At 37.9% G+C, this 11,353-nt stretch overlaps 1 protein-coding gene across 20 annotated transcripts in view; it reads right to left on the bottom strand.

The window, feature by feature from the left end:
- The window catches only part of LOC113406698 (neurexin-1), a 1,188,348-nt gene that overhangs the window by 183,092 nt on the left and 993,903 nt on the right, over nt 1-11,353 (bottom strand). For all 20 annotated transcript variants that reach the window (XM_029911749.1, XM_026652587.1, XM_026652589.1 and 17 more), the window contains one exon: nt 7,430-7,601. In XM_029911749.1, coding sequence (XP_029767609.1) covers nt 7,430-7,601 — 172 coding nt within the window. The remainder of the gene's footprint in view (nt 1-7,429; nt 7,602-11,353) is intronic.

Raw genomic sequence — 11,353 nt, 5'->3', positions numbered from 1 at the left:
CCCCGCCCCCGGTTTTTTTTTTTTTTGCTTGGGGCGGCCAAAAAGCCAGAGCCGGCCCTGATGACACAGAATCCAATATGATAAATTAAGTGACTACAAATTTGCACAATGAGGCCCCCAAATCTATTCTCCTCATTCACACAAGTGGGCCCACTGCCGTCAGTGTAAATACTCATGCGAGTAAGGTGAACAAGATAGATGAGGCCAGGTTGAAAAGGATAGAGAAATAGAGCACTATTTCATGAAATAAATAAATAAATAAATAAATAATACATCTGTGGGATTGGCATTGGTCTATAATTTTGTCCTGATGCCTGTGGCCCTCATATGGAGAAAGAAAATAATTGCAGAATCAGTGTCCCAAATATATATGTGTGTGTAAGTGAATCCAAAAATATGAAGGAAACTGTAAGGTAACTAAAAACGTTTGACAAAATATTTGATTTAGTACTGCATTTTTCTTTTCATTTATGAAACTCTTCCAGATTTGGCAAAGCAATTTTAATGTACCCTACTGGGTTTTGTAAATCATGAAATGATGAGGTAAATGTGAAAATGTGATGGTAAGGACATTAAACAGATTACTGCTGAAGAAAAGATTCTCCACATATGGCTGATATTTCAGGCTTTGCAGTCTGACTTAGGGAAATCATTAACCGACGGTGGTCTTCCTAGGATGCTTCTGATAGGTCCAGTGGGACCAGCTTTTACAGAAGCTTTCCTTATAGATCTGTGAGTCTTGGGTGCACTGTTTAATTCCCCCCTTCCTCCCATTTCCTCTAACAATTATAGGAATCCCCAGGGACCCTGTGATGTTGTTAAGGAATTCAGTTTTCACCTCACTCCATACCTAATTACTATAATCATTTATATTTACCATCCTTGGTCATAAAGCAAAAAAATGAACACAGATCTGTTTCTTCTATTTTATAACTGTTCTTTGTGAAAACTGCTCATTTGACATTTTCTTCCTCCTTCTTTACTAGAAGCATTGTGCCATTTTATTGTATTTAACTGAAATATGTTATACCTTCTGTGATAAAGTAATGACAACCAAACCACATATTTTATCAAAATCTGAATTTAATTACAGAATCTATCAAGTCTAAGAAGGGATGAACCTTTGCATTTTACCAGGATATCTATGATGAAAAAAAAATAAAAAAGAAAATCTGTCTGCAGACTCAGAGAAACATTATTATATAGCATTATCTGACAGAAAATTCTGATAACCTGTCAAATTAAAAAGCTGATTTGAGGAAATTTATTGAAACCACTTTTTAAGAAGAGACTTACTGTAAACTCTTGTTTGGGCAGTAGCCAGCCTCTTTAAATAAAAATGATTGAAGGATAGAAAATTTTGTAATCTTTTAAAGCTTTTTTTTTTTTCATTGAACTTATATCAGTTCCAACAGAAGATGACCTAACAAAATATGAGGGGAAAGTACACTGCTATTTTTATTACCACCAACCTTTTACATGATCTGTGAAATGACATTGATAAAGGGGCCTAATCTCACACAGGAACATAGGAATTATCATATATGAGCAAGCAGTGGTCAGTACCGAATGCTTCAGAGGAAGATGAAAGAAACCAGTAATGGACAATTGTGGAATCACATGCCCATCAAGGAAATTTCATCCTTAACTCCGTCAGTTAGTTGTTGGCTTATTGTAATTGTAAGGATGTTCCCGGTATCCCTATAAATATCCAGTCTTTTCTGAATTCTTTTAAGCTCTTGGCCTCCTGTATCCCACTGGGCTCCTGATATTTTGTGGCAGTTAGTTAATGGGTTAATTATGGACTATTAAAAAAACTCTTTCTTTTTCTCCTTTTTAAATGTTTCAGTTCCTATGAATGTTCTCCTGATCTTGTATTATGAGAAAAGTCTAACAAGGAGTATTCAATTTACTTCTTTATATCATTTATTCTATTATATAGCCCTATAATATCCACTCATTTCCACTTCCTTGCTAACCTAAGTGGTACCAGTTGTTTCAGTCACTCCTCATAGGGAATTTTCTCCATGTCTTTAATAAATGTTGTCACCCATTTCTTAACCCCTTCTATTTCTGCTATAATTTTTTTGAGGTAAGGCGACAAGAACTGAACACAGTATTCCAGGTGAGAGTGTGCCACTGATTTATATAATAGTTTTATAATATTTTCAGTATTGTTTTTATCCCATTCTTTATGCATTCTAAGATCGTGTCTGCTTTTTTGACCATTACTGCGCACTGATAGGAGGTTTTCACTTTGGTCTTTGTCCGTTACAGTTAATTTAGATCCCAACAGTAGTAATTATCCCACCAATGTGAATTACATTCCATGCATCAACTATGATTTCCACCTGCTATTGTGATGCCTATTCACCTATCTTTACAGGTCCCTGTGGTGTCTTCTCCAGTATACACTAACCTAAATTTGTGTAATCTATAACTATTGCCATCTCACTGTTCCATCCCTTTTCAATATTAGTAATAAATATATTGTTTATGGTATAAATCAGCATAGCTCCATTGCAGTGAATGGATTTACACAAATGATTTAAACCAGCTGAGAATCTGTCCCTGTGCTTTCAGACTCTTAGCCAGTTTATGATCTATGAAAAAACTTTACCTTTCCCCCCATGGCACCTTGCGTTCTGCCTGAATAGCTTCTTGCGAGGGACTTTAACAAAGGGCTTTGTGAAAGTCAAAATAAATTATATTCACTGGTTCTCCTTTATCCCTTTTATCAATCTACAATAGATTCAGCAATAATGGGAGTTACCTGTGGAAGGTCCCAGGTATAAAAGTGAGATTAATAGAATCCCAGGAAAGCTGACTTCTTGAACGTGTGAATTCATTACAGCACTTTGATGAGTTTTGCCTCTGAAGTATCGCAGGATTAACCTCTATTGGGTAAACCAAAGAACTACAGAACCATGGACCAGATGCCTCCTAGATCCAAGTAGAGAGATGACACTCCCTTTTGCACACAAATGTTTTCCCCATATTGTGCATTTTACCTTCTCTGTTTCCCTAGGTGGAGGGTTCTTGGGAGTTCATCATGTCTCCTGCCCTCTCTGCATAATGGTAATTCCCTGGGAAGAACTGGAGTTTAACAAGCAGGCCTAGTTTCCCTGGTTCCACATTAGTTTTCAGAGCCTAAGTGACAAAGGGCATAGGAACAATGGATGCTCCATCTGATGTGTGTGTGTGGGGGGGGGAATTATGCCTACCTTACAGTGGCCACAAGTTTGGGAATGGGCAGTAAGACCCTTTATATCTGAGGCCTCCTCCTGGTTTCTCCAGCTCAGTGGCTGTTTTCCTTTGGACTATGCTTCTTCTGCGGCCTTGCTCCCCACAAGCAATGGGGCGCTACTCCTCTAAATTTGTGAGTTCAGCCAGCAATTGTAACAGCTGGTTCTTCAGCATCCACTGTGTCCACCACTGGGTTTAATTCATCAAGAAGTCTGACTGTCTGTGGAAATGTTAAAGCCTTTGAATCACTACTGTCTTAAAGCAGCAAAGGAGAGGATAAGGAGAAAGATGAGGTGGATATGCTCTCCCAGCCACATAGGGAAACTGTCTAAGAGGGAAACGGAAATGGGGAGAAGGAAGGTAAGCTATGTGTGTCCCACTGGCCAAAGAAAAAACAGTGGGACCTCCCTCACATCTCACTTGGGATCAAATTGGACACCCTGGCAGCCCTATGCTGTCTTAACATGGAGAAAACTCTGAAGCTCCATGAGCTGATGTTAATAGCTCTAGGTGTATGCAAGATTATCCTGGAGCAGCTGCAGTCATTGAGTAGGCATCCACATTTCATGTCATCATCCCATGTTGGGCATTCTGAACCTGTGTGGAGGCAGTCACAACAGGTGGCGAAATATGTTTCCCACTCAGGCTACCCAGGGAAATAAAGGATGAATTGCAAGATTGGGAATGGTTCTGAAGGAGATGAATGATCGTTCTTGGCAATCAGAATGGATCCTAGCAACAGACATTCAAGTCTATTCAGATGTGGTGGTGGGATTTTGGATTGGGAGTATATTTCCAAGGACAGTGGTGTGCAAAGTAATGGCCACTGCATGGGCTGGTTTGGGACTGCTATAGGATATCACCCATTTGGGATTTTTTTCTAGTCATAATGAAGTTATGATGTTGAGGAAGAAATATATAGACAAGCAGTTCCTACTCAATCAGTGGTCCATATTAACAGCCTGGCCAGAAAATCTCCTGAGGTTATGCAGCTTGTGCACATTTGTGTGCTATGATGTCTAACTCTAAACATCTAACTCAGCCGCATCCCAGGAATAGATATCAGATTGCTAATGCTCTGTCTCATTTCCAGGTGGAGAGGGTCTGAGCATCTAGATGAGATCTAGCCATGATGGCCCCATTCCTGGCTCCTAACTGCTTTGGGTTTGGCAGAAAGATTGATAATCCCTAAGATCTTGAAAGGGGCCCTAGGACAACATCAGATTTTCAGGATTCTTAGCCTTTACTACGTGACTCATACCCAAGTTCTCAGTTGTATTAATCCAGAAGGGCATGTCACCACACACAATACCACATTGGGTTTTCATCTTATGCCAGCATAGCTGTGTTTTCTAACTCATACAAGTGATCTTGGGTGTGCAGATTCCTAGAGGGCCTGGCTTGATCATAACCCCAGCAGGATCTGTATCACACAGTCACTATGCAGGTCCTATCTGCTTCAGAGGTATGGAAATTGCTCTTTCTGGGAATGTTTTTTGGCAGCTTTCCTTGTGTTACCTGTGTTGGAGAGATTGTAATAGTGTCAGACCTAGAGGTGTTAGACAGGGCATTGGCAAGGGGTGCTTCACAGTACAGCAGACAGGGACAGCTGTGTTTCAGCTATGCTTTTCTAAGATGGTTAAAGGAGGTAGGCCGTGTTAGTCTGTATCTACAAAAACAACAAGGAGTCTGGTGGCACCTTAAACACTTTAAGGTGCCAGCAGACTCCTTGTTGTTTAAGATGGTTAAGGTGGGCTAGAGATCCATGATGGTTGTCTGGAAATGCAAGTTTGCCCATTCCAGGCTCTGCTGGCATATCACTTATCTCATCCTGCAGTACCAGGCCCCTCTCTGTCTCCTCTGGACAACAGCTTTGTGCCTAGATACCAGTTTGCTCATATCTAATGTACTGGTTATTGCAGAGAAGACTCGAAAAAAGGCCAGGTCTGGTGCCAAATCTCACTGGCTGGGAGGTGACTAAAGAGGCCTTAAAGCGCTGAATAAGTTAGCTGCTAGATACTTTAGCAGGAAAAGGAGGGTTACGTCTCTTCTATAATACATTTTGTTGTATTAATGTATATATTATTTTTGTCTGAAAGAGTGGCTTTAATTGACCTCAACCATAGCTACTGTGGGGACAGCAAATATAGACAGAAATACCGCAAATAATGTTTTATCGTTTTACAGAAAGTATCTAGAAACTCTGTCTCCACACAACAATCTAGATAAGATTTTTCATGAAAAGGAAAGTGTCCTCATTTTAGCACTCACCATTGTAGGTACTGCAGCACATCGAGGTGACTCTCAGATGATCTTACATTCCACTAGAGAAATTGGCCATTATCTTTTGCACAAACATCTAGGTATATTGTAAATTTATGGAAAGTTAAAAAAAATTGTAACTGAAGTCTTGGGCATGGTCTGGATGTATTGTTTCAGCATGGTCATTTCCTTATTTTTAAATGGGAACATTAGAGTATCCTGTATATTAAAGTGCCAGTACTACACATCTTATATTGCATGTTTTCATTTCTGCAAAATGGAGCTATCAGTATGTTAACATTTGTTTCTTTCCTTAGGGTTTGGGATATTGCTCTAAAGTCAGACTTTTTCCATACCAGTGCCTTCATGGCTCAGATGCTGCTCAGCATTGTTGTGGATGGCTACTTTAGAGCCTCAAAAGATTGCAACCAGTGTAAAGGAAAATAATAATAATCTACACAAGCATCCCTTTCCTCTGCCCTCTCCAAAAGCCCTGTTTACTCTTCTCCTTAAAGTCCCATTCCATTTCCCTTTATCCCAGCCTCTGCTGACCCCCCAACCCTGTTAAAGCTAAAAAGCTTTGGGGAAAATCATGCGCATGCGCATGCACATGCGCACGCACGCGCGCGCACACACATACACACACACACACACAATATGCTTTTCTCTATGATATAATATCACTATTCTAAAGTTTGTTGCTATGCTAGTTTGTTGAACATATTGGCACACAGACCTTGGGCACACACTGCTATGTGGACCCACCTTTTGTATAGATTTTCTACACCATTTTTGTTTTAAATATGAACATTTTCCCAGATTTGATCCACAAGAGACTGTTCACCTATGCAAATTTCTATTCCTGAGGTATAAAACTGAAAGGATCCTCTCAAATGCAAAGGAAAAAATGTTGAATCAAGTATAACAAATTCATTCTTAGCACAAGGAATGCATTTGATATCCTCTGTAATTAAAATATAAATCCATAAAGAAGGGGACAGTCTTTTTTTCTTTATTTTAAAAGATAAAAAAGTCTACCATTTATTTGTAGCTAAAAAGATTAACTAGTAAATATGCTAAGCAAACTAGCTTTCATTTACATCTCTGGCTTTCTGCCTTTGATTTACTAATACAAACACTCACAAAAATTGTCGACAGATAATGTGCAGATTTGCAAATTACCACTAGTGGCTCAATAGTCATTTTAAATAAGAAACATGTTGTATATCTGAAAAACTGATGCCTTTAAAAACGAATAATATTAATGGCAGACATTCTTCTTCAAGGCATAGCATTTGAATACTAAATTCAGGCCTGATCCTGGAAACCCTTTCTTCTTATGAGTGACATTAATGGGGCCACTCATGTAAGTAAAGCTTTTGTAGGATTGAATACATATATTGTATTTAACTAAATGCACTTTAAATTGATTACTTGTGTATGCAGCTAAGAACTGATGTATTTTCTTCTCTTTCTAGATCTGTTGTAATACTTCTGTTGATTTCATAAGTTTCAAAGCACTATAAAAACCTGATGTTATTAAAAATCCACAGACAACATTTTCTTCAATACAAATTTTCCCATAATCATTTTTTGGGGGCTTACCATGTTGCTTTTGTCAAAGCCTTTTCTATGTCTAAGTACAATGATCCAATAAAGATTAAAACAAATTTAAAAAGGAACTTGCCTATTTTGTGCCTTGACATTTACATTTCTCCATTTTCACTGATGTTTTTAAATTTGACAAAAGATAGGAAATGCCATCATCACAAACTGCAAGATGTTCATGACTCTTTGACTACCCAATTAACAATAGAGCATCTTGAAGGAGTCAATATTTTATGAATATAGCAGCAAAGCAAATAACATTTCCAAATACTCCCCCACCCCCTCTTCCACAAATGTTTGTTTACTTTCTTACCTGCCGGGTAACGTTCTATAACTGGCCAGCTGTCCACCTGTAATGTGGCATTGCCACCACTTCTTGTAAAACGTACTACATGGTATTTTCCATCATTAATGATTGCGTTGATCTCTTCGATAGAGATGTCATCAGTTCCAACATTAAACTTAACTCCAATTTTTCCCTGGTGCTGTTTAAAAAAAAAAAAAAAAAAAAAAAAGGAAGAGGAGGAGGAAGAAGAAGAAGAAGAAGTACTAATTAAGAGTTGTTTTAGTGAAAATTAGAGAGTGTGTTGTACTGGGAAAGATTCCTAACAACAGCTTCTCTCCTCAGATTTAACTTCTGAAGGCTTGCATGGGATAGTGACAAAACTCCTGACAGTTCATTGAGCTGGGATATCTCTTTCATAGATAATTGATATTCCAAATCAGTTACTTTCACAAACTGAGTTTGCTCCTTTTCCCAGTGGGTCTCACCAAGAAAAAAAATTAAAAAGCTCAAGTAAATTTCTTCCCTATGTTCCCCAATCTTCTTGATGAGCACCAGATACCTTCCTTTATTTAATAGGCTTTAAAAATAGAAAAGTCAGCACTAGCTCCTCTTTCATCAGCAAGAAGAATAAGGATTTCTTTCAGCTTGAAAAACTGGGACCCATTTTCACAATCCCTTTCTCACAAACCTAACCTATACTCACAAAAACAGTCCTGAGGAAGTCAATGGGACTAGTCGAATGAGCATGGATGACTGATGTGAGTAAGGATTTTCAGAATTAGACCCATAGAGGGATGGAGTTTATTTGTAATGCAAGAGAAGTGTCTGTCACTTTAAATAGACATAGGCTCAGATCCTGCAATCGGATCCACACAAATGCAGAATCAGGGCCATAGTTATTTCAGTGATAGTTGAGGGAACTCCACATTTCACAGGAATAAACCTAATACCTTGCATTTCCTTTCACAGGCAAAAACCTGGGCGGGGGGGCGGGAAGGGGGGAGAGAACTTTCAGAAGAATTTTCAGGAAAATCTAGAAATATTTAAAATATTTAAAATTTCTTAGCCTCATTTTCTGTGTTAGAAATATTCTAAGCTTATATCAATACCATAATATATTCTAATAATTAAGAAGGCATCTGTAATGGGGTATTTATAGCTTAATGAAGTATTTCAGTGTGCTCATTAAAAACAGTGACTAAGGAAGTTATGGTTTTTTTTCTACAAAAGGCAGGAGATATACTTCATTTGTGAATAATGACTGTTATTAAACTGAGGTGAAAAGAAAATATTGAACAGTGTGGTATCAGAGGCATATGCAGAGTTAATAATAATTCTATAAATGGTTTCATAACTTGTGAAAATGACTTTTTTATTTCAAAAGTTATTTTTAATTTTTTTATTAGATTTACTCCAAGAAACTCACTTCACTTCACAGCCTGTATCTCTAACTCCTTCACCCTCTTGATATTTCCAAAAAGAGGCTCTGTCCTTCCAATGCAGCTTTGATCTCTGCCCTCTCTGTGTATTACTCCCCTAGACCCACAGGCTGCAGAAGTGATGTCAGATAACTCCTTTGTCCCTCACCTCCTCATCTTTTGAAGTCCAGTCCTTTCTGGCTCCACTCCTTCCTCAGCTGCTGACAGCTCCCATCCCTTTGCCTGGCTCTTTCTTGCTCTTCTATCAGTCTTCTACTCTCAACGGAAGTGACTTAAATTTTCCACGTTTCTGCCCCACTCTCCTCCCACAGATTAACTATCTCAGCTCCTCCAGATACACTGCTGATGCCTTTAGAGAATGCCCCATAATTCCTCAATGACTTCCTCTGTGTTATGTTTCTATTCTCTCTTCTCTCAGCTCTGCTCTCTTCTTTTCAAAGCAACTTTAAGTTGAAGGGGCCCTTCTCCAAACTTATTCCTTTTCGTCTGCTGCCTCACTGCTCATTCTCTCCTCCTCCACCTGCTCTAGCCTTGACTGTACTCCTCTTGTTCTTTTCTTATCTTGCTGACCACTCCTTCAATGTTTCTTTGGAGGCTTATCTTCCTCCTCCTCCACTTTCCATCCCTTTTGGTGTCCCTCAGGCTTCGGTCTTGTCCCCAAATTTATCTTTTTTCCCTTGTGACAGTTACAGAAAACTAGTGATCTCCCAGTCATGTGCAGAAGACTACCAAATCCAAAAAGCAACTGTCATTCCACCATATATCCAAGTGCCAGAGCTGAATTGGCTGAGAAAATGTGTAAGATTTCCACTGTTTCCTACCATTAAAGCAGTAATTTGTGTGCTTCACGTGTCTTATTCATCCACTTATCCTGCTATTGATATTCAACAGAAATATAAGATTGCCATAATTCTCTAGCAATCACCACTTTCACTAAGTGATGAAATACAGAACTTTTTAATGCATATGACTACATTGTATATGTATTTTTTCAAAGAGTTTTTTCAAGAAATCAAAGGCTTTGACATTAATGAAGCAGACTCCATTTTTATGGTGAATCATAATTACAGTACTCATATACCCCATTTCGTCTACTTGCTTTCTCTATTTTCTCTATATATTTATAAACAAAAATGACAAACAAATCACCTTTAAGTGAATGGGACAAGTATAAGCATGGGATGTTTAGCATGTGCAGTGGCTGGTTACTTGTTACTGTGATGTCATTTTAAATTGGTCATGGCACAATTTCCATATATTAACACACCAAACAATCTTTTTATAAACTCAAAAGACAGAACCCTTGGCCATATATGATGTATACATATCTATATATGAAAAACATGTGTTTGCCCATTTTACATCCATATGAATGTCGATAGTATACATAGTAAACATGTACAGCATGTCAGCTAAGTACACAACATTACTCAATATGGAACATTCACCTCAAACTTCATGATCAGGCATATGGTTTATTATTGTTGATTAGAACCCGATATAGGTTGCAATTTATGCTGTTATCAAGACAAAGTCATCCCACCTTTAATATGGTAAAATGGTACAGAAAGGCATTAAAAACTTGATATCAAAGGGAACTATTTCATGGATTTTGCCATGGGAAGCTCTATTATCATTAGTGGAAGTTATGAGACTAAAACACAATGTAACTCTTTTGGAAATGTGGGGAAAATATTTAGAGCTGGTTAGGAATTTGTTGACTAATTGTTTTTTCTTCCAAAAAAGCTGATTCATCAAAACTGAAACCACTCACTAAACAGGGCTGGAGGGTTCAATGAATTTCCCAACTCAAAAAAGTCAAGAAAAAGTTTCAGAATTGTCAGAACATTTGTTTTGAAAACATTGAAGCATAATATTCCATTTTTCCAGTTTGAAATGAACTTTCATTTGGAATTTCAAGCTAATTAGACTGAAAAAAAAATTTAAATCAGAACTAAATTTTTCAAAATTATAAAATGAAATGTTTTAACCTGAAATGAATAAAAATCAGTTTCTTGGTTTGCGAATATTTTAGAAATTTTGACTTTTTATCCCAATTCAAGACAGGAAAAAATGTTGAACTCAAAAATATTCACAGGATGAGAAAAACATTTAGATATGGTGTGGTTTTGCTGCGAGTATTCCCTTATTATACCTGTATTTAAAATTGACTTTTGATCATTATGTCACACATGTTATCATCTAAGCACTGGTCTACACTAGATAATTAGGTCAGTTTAACTGTCAGTGAAGGGTTTGAAAAACTACCTACACCAACAGCAGAACCCCTCCCAGCTGCTTAGGTAGTGTCAACACTGAAGCTCTACAGCTGTGCCACTGCTACTTTCCTTACTATGAATCAGCAATGGTGTAAAACAGATATGAAGATGGAGTTATGGTGAGAAATTCCTTTTCAGATACTATGGTGATGAGCACTATAAGACTGCCTTTCAATTATTAAGTATGTGAGTAAATCAGGGGTGCGCAAATTACAGCCCGGGGGCCGCATCCG

The sequence above is a fragment of the Terrapene carolina genome, unplaced genomic scaffold (assembly GCF_002925995.2).
Source record: "Terrapene carolina triunguis isolate 2854851 unplaced genomic scaffold, T_m_triunguis-2.0 Scaffold122, whole genome shotgun sequence".
Classification (NCBI taxonomy): Eukaryota; Metazoa; Chordata; order Testudines; family Emydidae; genus Terrapene; species Terrapene triunguis.
The sequence above is the reverse complement of the archived record's forward strand: the minus strand, read 5'-3'. Positions and strand labels throughout refer to the sequence as shown.